The sequence below is a fragment of the Mauremys mutica genome, chromosome 5 (assembly GCF_020497125.1).
Source record: "Mauremys mutica isolate MM-2020 ecotype Southern chromosome 5, ASM2049712v1, whole genome shotgun sequence".
NCBI classification, from domain to species: Eukaryota; Metazoa; Chordata; order Testudines; family Geoemydidae; genus Mauremys; species Mauremys mutica.
The window spans coordinates 112,789,075-112,806,121 of NC_059076.1; the positions used below are offsets into that span (position 1 = coordinate 112,789,075).

Here is a 17,047-nt window from a genome sequence, read left to right on the forward strand (position 1 = left end):
GGTCAGTCTGCTTGAAATAGGATTTCTGCATTCATTTACAAATCATTACTGTTCAGACTCACTGTCAGAAAGTCTGGGTAGGGGGCACAGTCTGGCTGAGTGCCCAATCTTGTGCCCCTACAAATTTTATTGATTACTGGACATCTCCTAAATAGTTGTTCTGCTCTCCGTTCTTTGCTTAGAAGTTTCAATTTAAACAGCAATGACTGCTTAAAGGCTGCATGTGACCATTTCCTCTTGGCAAAAAGCTCTGGCTAATTGCTTGGTCTTTTATAGACCATCCTTGAAGCTTTTAAGTTTCTAAGAGCTATTGCAATTGGTACCTATATGGAGAAAAAAAATCCTGTAAATTGTGGTGGTGTTCTCTGAAATGATACATTGTAATAGACCCACCTTCACTCATGCACTTTCCCAGTAAAGTTGCAAATTCATGCTTGCATTCTCTTATGCTGACACCTTTTGCTTGAGGATGGAACTGATGGTTAGCCAGCATTATGGAACAACATGCCACCTTCTTCCCTAGAATTTTATACCTATAGGAATTCTGCCAGTCACAGACTCAAAGCATGGACACAGAGCGTTGATCTCTTACAACGTATACTTTCAGAAAACAGTTACTGGTAAGTAATTCTTTCTTCCTGACACATCCCTGTGCCTCCCATGCCCCACAACTCCCATCTTCTCTCTTTATGTCCTTAATCCATATTCCCAGCTTCCCCATCTATCCAAGATCGCACTAATGTTTTCAAGATAAAAAACATTTCCAAGCTAGTTTTTCTCCTCTGCCCATGCTTTCCACCATTTCCTCCCACCCAACAGCCTTAATTTCAGTCTTGTAAGATGGCTCTCTTGGTGTCAATCTCTAACCCTTCAGTCTGCTCCTCAGTTCCATCCATTCTCGCCTCCTAACTTCTGTCTCTTTCTCTCCTTTAGCTATTTTCAAGCCTGATTTTGTATCCCCTATTTTTAAAAAGCCTCCCTGGACCCTGCATTGCTTCTGCAACTACTCTCTCATCTCCTTATGCATGCCATCTATTTCCAGGGCCCTTTACTTCTAATTCTTGTGGATCTACAGTCTAACTCCTGACCTCTCCATTTTACCAAAAAAGTTGCTCCATATTATATTAAGAAATCATTTGACAAATATAATTGAAACACACATAATTTTTTATAATTTTTTTGTTGCGTTTAGAAGCTCCGACAAAAAGATTTTCAATTTTAGGTACAGCTAAACAATGTGTCAGATTTCTGCCTGGACTGCCCTAACTCCAGTGTACAGGCATTATGTAATCTGTCCATATTTGAAGAGATGTTGAGTCTAGTGCAGCTGTAGATTTAAAAGATTTATATTTTGTCCTCTCTATTTTATAGTAAAAAAGTAAGATTTTTGTCCAAGGTAATATTTTGTTATATGATCTAGGGTTCCACGAGACCCCATCCAGTATTTTTGAAATCCTCCTTAAAAGCTTCAAGTCAATGCTGCATATCCCTGTATTATTGGGAAGAGGTTACAGTAAAGGATGTGTTGCCCCATGAAACATGCAGACCATCTATTAAATCATATCACTAGCAATCCTGAGGGAAGGGGTTTAGGAAGGGAATGAACTGATGTCTACATGGAATTACTGTACTGGGAACTTTTGATTTGACAAGAGAGTTTTAATGGATTCAAATATAGTTGAAGTAAAGGTGGTGATAACTGAAATAAATTGTGGTCACAATTCAGTGAACCGTGCCAACACCATAAAAACACCCTCCATAACATAGTTTAAAAAGCAGCTCTTCTCTGGAAAATGGCTGGAAAAAATTGCACCTTTTTATTCAGCTGATCTAGTACTCTTGTGTATATTCAGACTAATATTTTTTTAGGTCCAGAAAAAACCCTTATGTTCATCTAGTCTGACCTCTTGCATAACATGGGCCATATTATTTCATCCAGTAATTTCTCCATCAAGTCCATAACTTCTGGCTGAAATAGAACACAATTTTTATTCCACTTATGCTGACTCATTATATTTTACCTATTTTTTTTTAATTCCTGTTGACACTGGGAGAGGGAGCTGAATTCTATCCCAGCTTGCCCATAATCAGTGGAATTGTTTACAGATTTCCAGCTGCAGATTCTTTATTGCTGATTGATGCATCAGACAAGAAGAACAAAGGTTGACTATGGCTATGTCTACACTACAGACCTTACAGTGACGCAGCTGTAAGAACCCTGTGTAGCTGCTCTGTGCTGGTGGGAGAGAGGTCTCCCTCTGGCATAATTAAACCACCCCAACAAGCGGTGGTAGCTATGTCGGCAGGAGACGCCCTCCCACCAACAGTGCCCTTCCACATCAGCACTTTTGTCAGTGAAACTTATGTTGGTTAGAGGGTGTCTTTTCGCACTCCTGACTGAAAAAAGTTTTGCCGAAAACAGTGTTAGTATAGACAAAGCCTTAGAATGAGTTTGCATGGCTGGCAGTGAGAAAAAGACATTTTTATTTGTAAACTGATCAGATTTGGAAGTCATTGGAAGACAAAAAACAGGTAACTCCACAATGCCATTTTTAGAGTCAGTTACACAGTACAACTGTCCTATAATTTAACTGATGGGGGGAGGGATAGCTCAGTAGTTTGAGCATTGGCCTGCTAAACCCAGGGTTGTGAGCTCAATCCTTGAGGGGGCCACTTAGGGATCTGGGGCAAAAATTGGTCCTGCTAGTGAAGGCAGGGGGCTGGACTCAATGACCTTTCAAGGTCCCTTCCAGTTCTAGGAGATTGGTATATCTCCAATTATTATTATATTATTATGGTCTTTTTCACAGCCATGCCTAGGACTGACCTAGTCTAAGGGGTTAAACTGCTACACTGCAATTCATCCAGCAGTTCTGTGGATATAACTAGCCAGATTTTTTTTATAATAAATCCTGTAGTCTCCATACTGTAGGTGCCACTTCATCTGCTTCCCCTGAAGAATACAATTCACAACCACTAAAAAATAAGAACCTTTGAGAGCATTATTTTCTGGTGCCTCTGCCTCCCAGTCTAATTCCTTGGGCAGTGCAACCACACAGTACTCACTTGGGGCTTATGGTAAACCCATGATTTAACCCTTTGAATTCTATAAATGCTTGTTTCTTTTGCTTGAGGTCATGAAAGGCCATAGGAATAGTCTGATTGCCATAACAGGCTTTTAATTACAGACTACAAGCAGAGGCAAGAGTGAGCATGATACGGTTACTTTGCACTCCAAGAATATTTGAAATCTTTTAAATTGTTGACTTGGAAATATTGTACTTCTCAGAAAATTATGTCTCTTATAATAAAGAGATCAACAATATTAGTGCCACTACAGCTGGAGGGCAGGGACTGGTTTGAGACAGCACAGTTTTAAAGGAGGATAAAGGCAGCTTTTTAATTTTTAAGTCATTTTAGTGTGGGTTTTTGTTGCCAAATTTTGTCCATTAAACACTGAAATCTAAAAAATGTAGGTATTTGTAAAGTTCAGTTTTTAATTGCTTGCTTCTTTTTCATAGGGCCTCTTAATCCTGTTGGACTGTCTTTGCTGGGAGGATTTGCAAGCAGAACTGCTGAGTACTCCATGACCCCAATTCAAATACCACTTCATGGAAGCACCCAAGTCTAACTTCAAAAACCACGTATTTTCAAGATGAATGCATCTATCACCTAGTCCCTCATAATATGTACTACTGTTAATGCACCTGAAACAGACCTCATTGCAGTAATACTAAACATTCTGCATCAAAACTAGAAACTTAGTCTTTCTACAGGCTATAGTTTAAATTCAGCAAATTGGTACTAGTTTTGCTGTAAGGCAAAATGTTCTATTGTGTGTAAGGAAGACTCCTGAAATTGCAATTTCATGCTGTTTGTCTGAGATTGCTGAAGTGAGCCATATCTTTCCTTATGTGGGGCTTTCTTGCATTGTGAATAGGAAACTAAGAGTTTTCACTTGCAGAGCTTCCTTCAACTCATCCCTTTTTGGGGGCAGAGCTTGACCAGCCCTGGATCTGACAGGCCGCTTGGAACATAGAACTTTCAGATCTCAGGGATTCAGTTGATGACAGAGCCATCTCTATATAGATGTCCTGTAATTGAGCACTGGTTCCTCGTCCCCTTCCCCACCAAAGCATGCAACAGTATGGTTCCAGAAGCTGCTGCTAGGGGATTTTCCTGAAAAGACTGCTGCTTATCACTCCTTGGAGAACATTGGGATGGCCAGACTATAGAGCGGAAGAGCAAGTAAATTAAAGCTGACAGGGTTCAGCAAGCAAATGATTCCCGATTTCCCATTGGGTTGGTGGGGTCACCTTGGCCCAACCACACACAAATGCCCAGCGTTATATTTGTGGAGCACCTGTGAAGGGGTTTCCTGGGGTCAGGGAAAGCTGGAGATGAAGCCACAGAGACTGGAATCCCCACTCTCGTAACAGATCAGTAATTGACTCCACTGGAAGTGGAGAAAAGAAGTAAGACCACTGTTAGGGTCATGGTGTAATCTGCAGCTCTGCTCTTCCCAGCAAAAGGTGTCTGTGTGGAAAGACCAGACAGAACAGTTGTAGATGTGAGACACTTATGCAGCCGTTTCTATTACTTGGAACACACTTAATACTTGAGTGCAGCACTGTACATACTAAGCTTTGCTTGAAGAACAAAACATTTTTAAAAGTTAGTTGTAAAATGTACTGCGTAATCACAGTGGTATTTAGGAAAGAATTCTACTATTTTTGTGTTCATTGTAAATCTCATAATTCAAAATATATTTCAAATAAATGTACCAATATAATCAGGTAGCTTTGTTTTTTTTAAATGTGTACTGTGTAATAGGTGCAGAAGTTCTCTGGTGATGCACAGGTAGCTATAAAATAAATCATTCCATGTGAGCAGCAGAGCTAAAGGTAGATGATGGACTTATTCTGGCCAGCACAACAATCATACAGTAGGAAGAAGTGGGTTAGGGACTATAGTATCTGTTTACAAAGTAAAAAAAACTAGTAAAGATCTGTTTAGTCATGCCCTCTGAAAAAAGAAACAGCATATTTATATATATATATACACACACACACAGACATATATTAGGGCTGTCAAACAATTAAAAAAATAATGGCAATCAATCACACTGTTAATAGAATACCATTTATTTAAATATTTTGGATGTTTTCTACATTTTCAAATATATTGATTTCAATTTCAACACAGCCTGCAAAGTGTACAGCGCTCACTTTATTTTTTTTTAATTACAAATATTTGCATGGTAAAAAAACAAAAGAAATCGTATATTTCAGTTCACCTAATACAAGTACTGTAGTGCAATCTCTTTATCTTGAAAGTTGAACTTACAAATGTAGAATTATGTACCAAAAAACTGCATTCAAAAATAAAGCAATGTAAAATTTTAGACCCTGCAAGTCCACTCAGTCCTACATCTTGTTAAGCCAATCGCTCAGACAAACAAGTTTGTTTACATTTGCTGCCCAGTTCTTGTTTACAATGTCACCTGAAAGTAAGAACAGGCATTTGCATGGCAGTGTTGTAGCCAGTGTTGCAAGTTATTTATGTGCCAGATGTGCTAAAGATTCATATGTCCCTTCATGCTTCAACCACCATTCCAGAAGACGTGTCCATGCTGATGACGGGTTCTGCTCAATAACGATCCAAAGCAGAGTGGACTGATGCATGTTCATTTTCATCATCTGAGTAAGATGCCACCAGAGGTTTATTATTTATTTATTTATTTTGGTAGTTCAGGTTCTGTAGTTTCTGCATTGGAGTGTTTCTCTTTTAAGACATCTGAAAGCATTTTCTACACCTTGTCCCTCTCAGATTTTGGAAGGCACTTCAGATTCTTAAACCTTGAGGTGAGTGCTCTATCCATAGTTAGAAATCTCACATTGATACCTTCTTTGCATTTTGTCAAATCTGCTGTGAAAGTGTTCCTAAAATGAACAAGTGCTGGGTCATGATCCAAGACTGCTATAACATGAAATATATGACAGAATGTGGGTAAAAGAGAACAGGAGACATATAATTCTCCCCCAAGGAGTTCAGTCACAAATTTAATTAATCCATTATTTTTTTTTAACAAGCATCTTCAGCATATCCTCTGGAATGGTGCCCGAAGCATGAAGGGGCATATGAATGTTTAGCATATCTGGCATGTAAATACTTTGCAACGCTGGCTACAAAAGTGTCACGTGAACGCCTGTTCTCACTTTCAGGTGACATTGTAAATAAAAAGCAGTGAGCAGTATCTCCCGTAAATGTAAACAAACATGTTCATCTTAGCAAGTGGCTGAACAAGAAGTAGGACTGAGTGGACTTGTAGGCTAAAGTTTTACATTGTTTTGTTTTTGAGTGCAGTTATGTACATTTGTAAGTTGCACTTTCATGATAAAGAGATTGCACTACAGTACTTGTATGAGGTGAATTGAAAAATACTATTTCCTTTATCATTTTTACAGTGCAAATATTTAATAAAAAATATAGTGAGCACTGTACCCTTTGTATTCTGTGTTGTAATAGAAATCAATATATTTGAAAATGTAGAAAAACATCCAAAAATATTTAATAAATTTCAGTTGGTATTCTATTAACAGTGTAATTTTTTAATTGCAGTTAATTTTTGGAGTTAATCGCGTGAGTTAATTGTGATTGATTGGCAGCCCTACTACACATACATACACATATTATATATACACATACACACACTCTGGCTATTTCTACTTTTATAAAGCTGTGATAGCTACCATAAATGGGTCCAGATAAAGATAATCACTTTCCTAGAGCTGTATTACATAACAAGCTTCAGTTGCTTCTTAGCTCCTTGTTTTTTAGAAAACTAACTCTTGTCTCTCCTAAGCCAGAAACCTGCACAAGATACAAAGGTTATGTGACTAGGCACCACTCTTTTTTAAGTCAGACCTGCAGTGTTTCATGGAAATGTTGTTTTCCCTAGGAGTGTTTCTCTGGTGCAGGATGGAATAGCTAGACAGATGCACCCAGGTTCAAGTCCCTGCTTTGAATCAGGCAAAACACGAGCTTGAACATGGGTCACCCACATTGCTGCTGGGTGCCCTAATAACCAGGCTATTCTGGGCTTGGGCTTGCTCACTATTTATATGATTTTTTTTTCTTCCAAAACTTTCAAAAGATCTGTTTCAGAATGCAAATTTCTTATCTCAAAACTTCTTGCAAAAAGGAAATATTATCTTCTAGCCACCCAAGTGACAAATGCTAGTTAGCATATGCTTGGCTAGTTTCCATATTAAACTCATTTTTTCATTAATATTTATTTATTCATTAAAAGCAGATTTTGTTTGTCATCAGTTTAATCCAAAAGCTTCCTGGGTGACCCAGCAATATAAAAATACAGGCAATACCTCCCCATTAGATAAATAAAATTGGCTCATCTGGACACTACCAGGCAATAATCAAATTGGGTCACTTTCTAATTGCCGGAATACTTTTCAATTTTTTTTTCAATTTTGTGAGAAGCTCAGCTGACTCAGAATGGCTTTGCTTTAAAATTTGGCAGGTACAGTACATGGTCCTGCATGAGGGATGTGGGCTTTGCTTTGAACAAGGGAGTTGCGTGAGCTAGTGATTTAAGACCAGAATGTAGTCATAGAAACTTTTGATTGCGACCGCACATCCCAGTCATGCTTTGGGTCGTCCTCCTTTCACTTTCTATCTGTAATGGGGTAGACTACTGGTAAGTCACAGCTGGGAATGTTCTGAAGATTACTCGATAAATGGTAGTACAATTCCGCAAAACTGGAAAGGGCTTGACAAGCTAAATATTGGTTGAAGAAATGTGGTTTTGAAATTTTATAGCTTTTTGAAATCTGACTCAAGCACAGGCCCTAGTCCTTATCTTTAGAAAGATGCATCAGATTCTAGTGTACAGAATGTTCTCACTACCATTTCTAGCTAGAGAATGGAATGTGTATGTCTACTTAATGCCATCCTTTCTTAGATCACATGTTGTGTAAAGAGAATATATGTTTATTTAAAATCCCTTTCCTACTGCAAAAACCTGCAACTTTTTTCTGTGGCACCTGCCAAGCACTAATTAAAAGAAACAGACACATGCACATTAACCTCCAAAAGCAAAAGGTTAAGGCCAGTATAAAGATCTCCTTTCTGACACTGTTGCTTTGTCTAATTTTACATAATACTTCATGTCCACTTGACCTATTGTGGTCTAGAGCAGTGGTTTTCAAACTTTTTTTTCTGGCGACCCAATTGAAAAGTGTTGATGCCCGCAACCCAACAGAGCTGGGGAGGGTTTTGGGGTGTGGGGAGGGGCTCAGGGCTGGAGCAGGGGATTGGGTTGGGGCTGAGGGGTTTGGGGTTCAGCAAGGGGTTCTGTGTTTGAGGAGGGGCTCAGGGCTGGGGCAGAGGATTGGGGTGCTGCCTTGCCAATGGCAGCTCCCAGTCAGCTGGTGTGGCGAGGCAGACTTCCCACCTGTCTTGGCACCATGGGCTGCGTTGCGCCCTGGAAACATCCAGCAGCAGGTGTGGCTCCTAAGCAAAGGTGCGCATGCAGCTCTGCACAGCTCTTGCCTGAGGTGCCGCCCAGTGCTTGGGGCGGTGGCAGCGCTTGGAGCTCCGTGGCCCCCACCCCAAGGAGCCGGACCTGCTGCTGGCCGCTTCCGAGGCGCAGTGTGGCGTCGGAACAGGTAGGAACTAGCCTGCCTTAGCTGGGCAGCACTGCTGATAGGACTTTTAACGGCCTGGTCAGTTGTGCTGACCAGAGCTGCCGCAACTCAGTGCCTTACAGTCCACGACCCACAGTTTGAAAACGACTGGTCTAGACAGATGAGGTAGTTATGTTTCAAACTAGCGTGTCCAGACCACAAGTGAACCCCTCTTGTAAGAGCAGGCAATGCTGCACAACTTCTACGTCTGCCCCAGTCCTCTTTTCCCACACATTCTGCAAATTTATCCTTGTTAATATAGACAGAGGTGTGGTCAGCTTTCCCCAAATACAGCACCATCCAGAGGCTTCGAGCTCAGGCAAGCAGCCCATTGTTCCAAGCTTCTCTCTCTGACTCTCAGCTCAGCTACAGAAATTCTTGCTGATATAGAGGTTTAGATCCATTTCAAAATAGACTAATTCATTTTAAGGCTTAGAAGCAGCCTCTGAGAGCTAGTCTGACCTCAACAGATCATCGCATTTCACCAACTGATTCCTGCATCAAGCCTCTGACGTTAATTGAACTAGGGCACATTTTTTACATTGAGAGTGGGTAGCTCAGACTTCAGTTGATGGCAAAATCTCCACCTGCCTAGGTAAATTTCAGTAATGAGGGTTAAATCTGCAGCTTATTTCCAGTCAATTGGTTTAGCTTCAGCAACCAGCCACTGGGAGCCTATGACAGTGAGCAATCAATGTTACCCAAAAGAGCCACAGTAGTGTGAATTCATGGTCTAATTAACTTTTTTTAATATATATTTTCTCACAGCAAAATGACTGATCAAGTATTATTTTATCAAATAGTTAAATAACAGTAAAAGCAGTCTGATTGGTTAATAATTAAAATCAGTTTTAATAGCATGTGCTGCAAAGAGCTGCAGGAGACATTAGACACTTGCAGCTCACAAGCCTCAGTCTGAGTATCACTCTTAACCTTGAGTCATGTAAATGGATTTGAGTTTTCCTGAATTCTCACTGTCCAGCTTTCCAGAAATTGAATCATTTTTGTCGTTCTCTTTTGAATCCTTTAAAAAACAATGTTGACAATTGCGAAGTGTGAAAACCAGGGCTGAGCACATTTGAAAATCCTACTCTACAGTTGCTTTTGACAAAGAAAATATGTATAGGAGCTTTGCAATTATCTTGGAATTTTGTCCTCCTGCTTTCTAGAGACCGTTTCCTGTTGACCTTTGAATGCACACTACCTTTCACTAATGAGGTTTTTGGGTTGAACGAATTGTAGGCTGCAGCCTGATTTCAGTGCCCAGGAGGAAGTCTTTTTGTAATGATCTCCCCCACCCGTCCCCCACTCCAAAAAAACCACAAAAACCAGCCACCCAGGGAAATATTAGTATATCCATTGTTTGTGTCTCTATTGTAAATATAACCTAGATTAACGTAGTAATAAGCAGACAGTAAAGTTTGGGGCGGGGACTGGGGCTTTAGATTGACTGCTGTTAACACCTCTCAGGTTAGCTTCTCTTGCATGAGCATGGCAATACGGCAGAACACACAAACTGCACCGACCACTTGTAGGAGCAGCTGATGAGGTGTGCTAATTTGAGCTGTAGCCTAATAGCCCCTGATGGACCAGCCAACTTAAAGCTCTAGCCCACTTGCATTAAGGGTCTGTGTGGACAGGACTTGAGTTGGGGACAATGCTTGAGTTATAATTTGAATTAATCATACAGTGAGGGAAACCCTGAGTGTTCCTAGATGTTGTGCAGAGCCCTGGCAGTGCTCCACTCCCACTTGGTGCCTCTAGGTAGGCTTGAGGTAGCCCCCCCCAAAAAGTGCCTTCTCCACCTCTGACCCATGGTGATGTGCCTGGTTTGGATGAAAAATACACTAAAGTTCTTTATCTCCTTTTCCCCCTCCCCCAGCTTGATACAAGTGAAAGCCTCCGAGAAGCAGAATTTATTTGATATGAACACAGCAACTCAACCTTTGAAGTCCGTAAAGAAGTGCCTTAATCAGCCCACTGAGTGGAATCTGAATTTTGCAACGGTATCTCTTGCCAACTGTAAAGTTTTTAACCAAAATCTCAAAACTGATGAGAACAAATAGATTGCAGCTATTCTTGCACTATTATTTTGTACATTGTTTTTCTTCTGCTGAATCATAAGCATTTATTAAATTGATCTCTTGTGATTTGGCTTTATATTAAAATCATTAGCATTATTCATTTTGATGTACTCTTTGTATGTTTTTTACATGAAGGTTTGCATTTGACCATTATGGAATTTTGCAGTACAAATCTCATATCAGATGTTTCCCTTTTAATAGTATTACATTGGGAGGGTTGAGGGGGGGTTATGTTCTTTTAAGTTTAATTATATAATTATCCCAGTTTTATTTTTGTGCATGAAAGTTAATATATTTTGTGACATGGGTCACTAACTGTAAAGATTTATGGCAATGATTCAGAAACAATTCTGTAACAGGTGGAGACTGACTACCTCGAAGCAAAGCAGTAAAAAGATAAGGCAAAGATGTATAAAATCTCACTCAATGTTCAAAATTTACAAAACAATCAGATTGCACAGTATGTTTTCCTTCTCTAGGGGGTTGAGGGTGGGGTTTATTTTCCACTTATCCTGAGAACATGTCAATATTTAAAAACTAGTCTAAAAGGCCAGCCTTGCAGGAGAAATCTCTTGAAAGATTGTCATTCAACAACCCTGTATCTGCACTTTTTTTATTGATGTTTCTGATAAATGGTCTATTTTGTTTTGTTTCTATGAATCTTCCTGTCACCAATTAAAATGGATGTAAACACATTTCCAGTTAATTGCTCTATTGCATTTTAGAATTAAATTTCACACTTCAACAGTATACCTCTTAAGCCGATGTAAATGTTTCCATTTCATTACCTAGTAGAGATTTTTAAATCAAGCCTAAACCATAGCCTCAGCTATGGTTATTTGACATGTCTAATAAAAATTGTATTGATAGTAGTGTGCTGTTACATTAGTTACTTAGAAGAAACCTATACTGTACATTTCCCTTTTCTAGATGCACTTATTTTATGGACAGAGCAAAGGTTCTTTCACTGAGTTCTCCATCCTTGATAATACAGAGCCAAGAGAGTCAATAGCCTGGAAGAAGTCTCTTTCAATGACAGTAATCTATTTATAAATTTTAGACAACAAAAATGTCCTGGTTGTTTACAGCACTGACTCACCCTCTTGGGCCTGGTCTACACTGGGGGGTTAGGAGGGTGTCGATGTAAGATGCACAACTTCAGGTACGAGAATAGCGTAGCTGAAGTCGACGCATCTTATTTCAACTTACCTCAACAGCTGTGGCTCCCCTGGCAACTCCGCTTCCACCTCTTGCCCTGGTGGAGTTCCGGAGTCGACGGGGAGCACATTCGGGCATCGATTTATCACGTCTAGATGAGACGCGATAAATCAATCCCCGATAGATCGATCGCTACCTGCTGATCTGGCGGACGTACCCTTGGAATGTAAGGGGAAAGACTTTAAAGGTGCAAGCCCTGGCATTGGAAACCCCTTTTTCCACGCAGCGGACAAGGCAGCACCGACCATCCCTCCCTCTGATGTGTGACTATCAGGTGGGGTTTGAACCTGCTGTGGGCATTGTACTAGTCACTTCTTTTTTTAGGGGGGCTGGGAAAGAATTTTTTCCCTCACCACCATATTGGTGTCAGTGAAGTGGGGGGGGAGGGGTTTGCCTTCCCCACAGCAGGGGTTAAGGAACATCTATTATAGTGAGCACAAGGTGTGGTAGGCTGGATGTCGCAATTTATTTGGAAAGTGTGGGGCAGATGTCCAGTGCAGGTACTCCATAGGGAAGGCATCTAGTGACCAGATAAATGGCCTGGTAAAGGACTTTAAAAGGAGGTGCTGGTTAAAGGAACGGAACAGCGTGGGGTTTGGGGCTCCTATGGTTGGCATGGGAGCCAACACCCCCCTTTCTTATAGCCCACCTTACCCCTCCTACGAGGGGAGGGAGGGGGATGGTAAGGCCCCGGCAATGGATTTGCTGGAGGGTCCTCGATGGAAAAAGGAGGAGGAGCTGGTGGAAGTCCCCCTCAGGTAATTACAGAATAAACTGGTTACCTGCATTGTATACTTTTATCTGCTGGATAGTCCCAGACATCTAATAATAAAGTTGCGGCTGATTAAATCCATATCAGGTGTCTCCTGTCCTTCTTTTGGTATAGCTGGACAACAGAGGTTCCCCCCTGCCCAAAGAGATTTGCATATCTCAACAACGTAATGACTCAAAATACCTAGTCCCATTAGAAAAAACAAGAGCATTAACTTCCTGGAAATTAGGGTACTGACACTGACCTTAAGGAAGGACAATCTGACAGTACAACAAAACATCAGTGGCCAACCTGAACAAGCAGAAGAGCACACACAAAAGTCATACATTGTACAAATTTTAGTCATCCCTCAACTTCTCATTAGGATGATCAACAAGGCAGCAGATTGACTCAGCAGGACAAATATTTTAGAACAGAAATACATCTTACCTTACAGCCTGTAGGAGAAATAGTTTGATTTGTTTGCAAGGCTTTTGTCTCTTCTTGGTTAGCTTTGAAAATTACTGGAGGAAAGCTAAGCAGAAGAAATACATTTGAGCATTTAGTTTTGAAAGTGGAGGGCTCTGACTACAAGGAGAGAGATCGTAAAAATGGATTCTGCCAGGGCAGAGAGCAGACCCCAGGGTGATGTGCTAGCAATCTGCGTGGCCTTTTGTACCAATTGCGGCTTATTGGGTTGTGATTTTATTCCTAGATACAAGTTGCAAGAAATCAGGTATACAGGATTTTTCTCCTTTAAACAAATATCTACTCAGCCTGAAACTAGCAATGCTGTTTCAGCTATCACCAGTGTACTACGTCAAGACACTCTCTAACAGGTATTAAGATACTTCAAAGCAGATAAAAAAGCCACACCCAGCATCTGCCCTATTTTTTCTAAATGGGACTTTGAGAACTTCGACAGTATACATTTTTAACCTGGCTGCCAAAGCTTGTTTCTTAACAGTAATCACCTGGGGGTGGTGGGAAGGGAGAAAGTGTCAAATCACATCCCTCTCCTAACAGCCCTATTTTGTCCTTTGCTAAAACCGAAGTTTTACAAATCACCCATGTACTTCCTTACCAACGTTAAGTCCTATACTGCATGGGGAAGCCTGCCAACATCTTCCAGAAAGAACAAACAAGTCCTTGCAAAAAAATTATGGCACAAAAGTAGATGTTCACAAAGTGAACCTTCAGCACACAGAATCTATGAGGAAATCCACCCATTTATCAATTTCTATCCAAATCACAGGTTTCAAAATTCTAAGGAAATGGATAAAATATTGCATCAAAGAAAGGTTTACAAGCTTTCAGACAGTACCAGCAAGGGTAACTAACCCCAAGATCCACAGCCACTTACAGGCAGAAAGATGTCTGGCAACAACTGAAAGACATGCAAAGCTGCAATGGCATCAATTCTACTTTCTTCGTGTTCTGTAAGCAAGTCCCAAAATCCTATATTTAATGCCTGAAGACGCAGGGAAGGTCTATAACAAGTTGCTTCCTCTTTTCTTCCCCGATGCATTTTCTGAGAAGCAGGGGAAATGTGATTTGGAATAGATAATTTACCTGTTTGTTTTTTTAAAAACAAATGGCATCTCTACTAGCCCAGCCCATTCAAAAAAAACTATTAAAATGGGAAGTTGCTCAAAAAGTTGTTAGAACATTTCTCTAATACATAGACATAAGTTCATACACACAACATACAGTAGTTAGTAACTAACCTATGAATTATCTATGCAGCTTTGGAAGCTCTTGTTTGGGCAGCAACAGGAAAAAGCAAGGCCTCCTGGACAATATTTCCTGGCAAAAAGCTGAAGTTGCCCCCAGGTGAATTTGCACAAGGAGCAAGAATTCAGTTCAAAGAAAAAGTAAAGGTAACAAATTTCCAGTTAGATGACCTGAAGAGCTGTAGCTGGAGAAAGGTCTGGGATCTTTTGACCAGATGGCAATGCGGTTGTATATAGTGCTGAAAAGGCTGCCATTAACCTGATTTCAAAGTATATTAATTGGATAGCCTTTTACTCCTTATTAGTTCTTATTTCTACCTTACCTTTCTGTGGTTTTGCAGCATCTAACACAATGGTGTCCTCGTCCATAATTAAGGCTCCAAGGTAATACATTATTATTTGTATTATTTAGCATTTTGATGCTTGTATGAAACCAATGGTGGGTTTATATAAAAGAATATAAAATATGGTCAAATTTTTGCCTTCATTCCTAGAGTTAAAACTACATATTTACATTTTCAATATTGGGTATACCTCCTGTAGACACAAGTTGCTGCTCAATTATAGACCACACCTAATATCCCTTCTTTAAACTGAAACAATAAATCAGCTCGGTCCCCCACCTCACACTACAATACAGACAAGCCAATAATGAGAATAAGAACACACACACCATGCCACACACTATTAATTGTGAATTAACACCAAAACCAACAGCTAGCTTTAAAAATTCAAAAAGGTAATTCTCAATGCTGCTAATAAGACTTAAATCTTCAGATGGGAAGTGCTGTTGTGTTAAGGTGCTTTATCAGGAAGACTAAAAACCACAACTCAAGTTTTAGTAAGACTTTATACTTTTATTACACAAACAGAAAATATGTATCAAACTAAGGAGTGATTTTCAAAATTAACTCTAATTTAAAATATTGTAAAGTTCCTGGGAACTTCATGTTTTTACAACAACTATAGAAAGATTAAAAAACTGGATTGACAGTAAAACAAAACTTATTTTTGTAAGTCTGTTGCGAAGAGCTGGCTTTCATGAAGGACACTTCTCTCGCTCGCTCTCTCTCACCTTCAATCATCTGCTTCTACATTCAGAAGCTTTGAGAGATTCATTCGAGTTTTCTCAAGTGCTGCTGTTTTTGCTCGTCTTGAAGGTCTTGAACTTGGCAATATAACTGGTTCTGGAACTTCATCGCCGCTAAACATAAAAAGTTTCAAAATGGCCACAAAAAAGTTGTAAGCAAATTTAAATGTAATGCACTGCCTTGAAACCACTGAATAATAAACTACATTCTTTACTGTAGACACTGCACTGGATATAGGTTGTAAGTTTATTTTTTAATAGCTATGTATCAATTAGAACATGTGACCACCACAAAGGGATAAGCAAAAGTTAAAGTGTGTGGAAAGCTGCAAGATTAGCTTTTAGGGGCTATCAACAAAAAACGAATTGTTTAGACAAATTAAAGGGCCTGATCATATTGAAGTTAATGGGTCATGTGCTTGACCATAAGCAGATGTGGGTCCACAGTTAGAATTAAGATACCACAGATAACAGCACTGCGTAATGGGGTGAAGTGAATGGCATTCAATTATTTATTGCCAAATGTTGGTTTCTAAAGTTTATCAATTTACAAATTAAAAAACTAAACCAATAGTAACAAGATAGTAGCAATTAGTGTAGCAGAGGTAACATTACAAACCCTTCCCTAAATAGCTGTTACACACGAACAAAACTGGAAGATATACTGGAAAAAAATTAATGCAGGTTGGATTTCTTAGCTTTGAGTCTTAGCTATTAAAGAAATTGTTTTATTTCCTTACTATTTCTTAACTAGTACTTCTGAAGGAGACTGAACATTTATGGACAGGTTTTAATTACTTATGTTTTATTACCCTTGTTGAGAAGTCTGGGATTAATTCTACACCTCTACCCCGTTATAACACCACCCGATATAACACGAATTCGGATATAACACAGTAAAGCAGCGCGCCGGGGGGGGCAGGGCTGCGTGCTTCGGCGGATCAAATCAAGTTCACTATAACGCGGTTTCACCTATAATGCAGTAAGATTTTTTGGCTCCCGAGGACAGTGTTATATCGAGGTAGAGGCATATATATAGTCAACATGTAGTTTATCTTCTGTGCTTGGAACACCTAATTTTAAAAAGGAAGGTCATATGGAGGAAAGGATTTGAATTAAGTTTGCTTGCGAGAAAGAAGGAAGGAAGTTAGAGTGGCAAGAGGGACATTGTGCATTCATTACACAAGACTGTTTACCTTTCACTGTCAGACGCTACCGTTTTACGATTTCTTCTTGTGTTCACAGACCTTGCCCCTGTGTTTACTTTTCTCTGCCCTAAAACACAAATGAAAGTTACCCATCACCAGGACAATGACAATGTGCCTTTTGTTCAAACAACCTTCACATCTTAGAACTCCTAGAGACTTTTCACTTCTTCAATACTATTTTCCTAAACAAATTTCCCTCACCATACATGGGTAGTTCCTTACACCAGTGACTCTCAACCTTTCTAGACTACCTTACCT

The 17,047-nt window shown here is 39.8% G+C and overlaps 2 protein-coding genes across 4 annotated transcripts in view; one reads left to right on the forward strand and one right to left on the reverse strand.

Moving 5' to 3' along the window:
• The window catches only part of LCORL (ligand dependent nuclear receptor corepressor like), a 174,113-nt gene extending 162,112 nt beyond the window's left edge, over positions 1 to 12,001 (forward strand). For 2 of the 3 annotated variants that reach the window (XM_045018505.1, XM_045018506.1), the window contains one exon: positions 10,588 to 12,001. In XM_045018505.1, the coding sequence (XP_044874440.1) occupies positions 10,588 to 10,771 (184 nt within the window). In that variant the 3' untranslated portion in view covers positions 10,772 to 12,001. Of the gene's footprint in view, positions 1 to 3,521; positions 4,796 to 10,587 lie in introns of those variants that run through there. The other variant, XM_045018507.1, reaches the window with a different exon arrangement.
• Positions 12,002 to 15,356: 3,355 nt separating this feature from the next.
• The window catches only part of NCAPG (non-SMC condensin I complex subunit G), a 42,293-nt gene continuing 40,602 nt past the window's right edge, over positions 15,357 to 17,047 (reverse strand). The window contains exons 21-22 of the mRNA XM_045020031.1: positions 16,778 to 16,856; positions 15,357 to 15,695 (exon numbers count right to left, since the gene is read on the reverse strand). Coding sequence (XP_044875966.1) covers positions 15,569 to 15,695; positions 16,778 to 16,856 — 206 coding nt within the window. The 3' untranslated portion in view covers positions 15,357 to 15,568. The remainder of the gene's footprint in view (positions 15,696 to 16,777; positions 16,857 to 17,047) is intronic.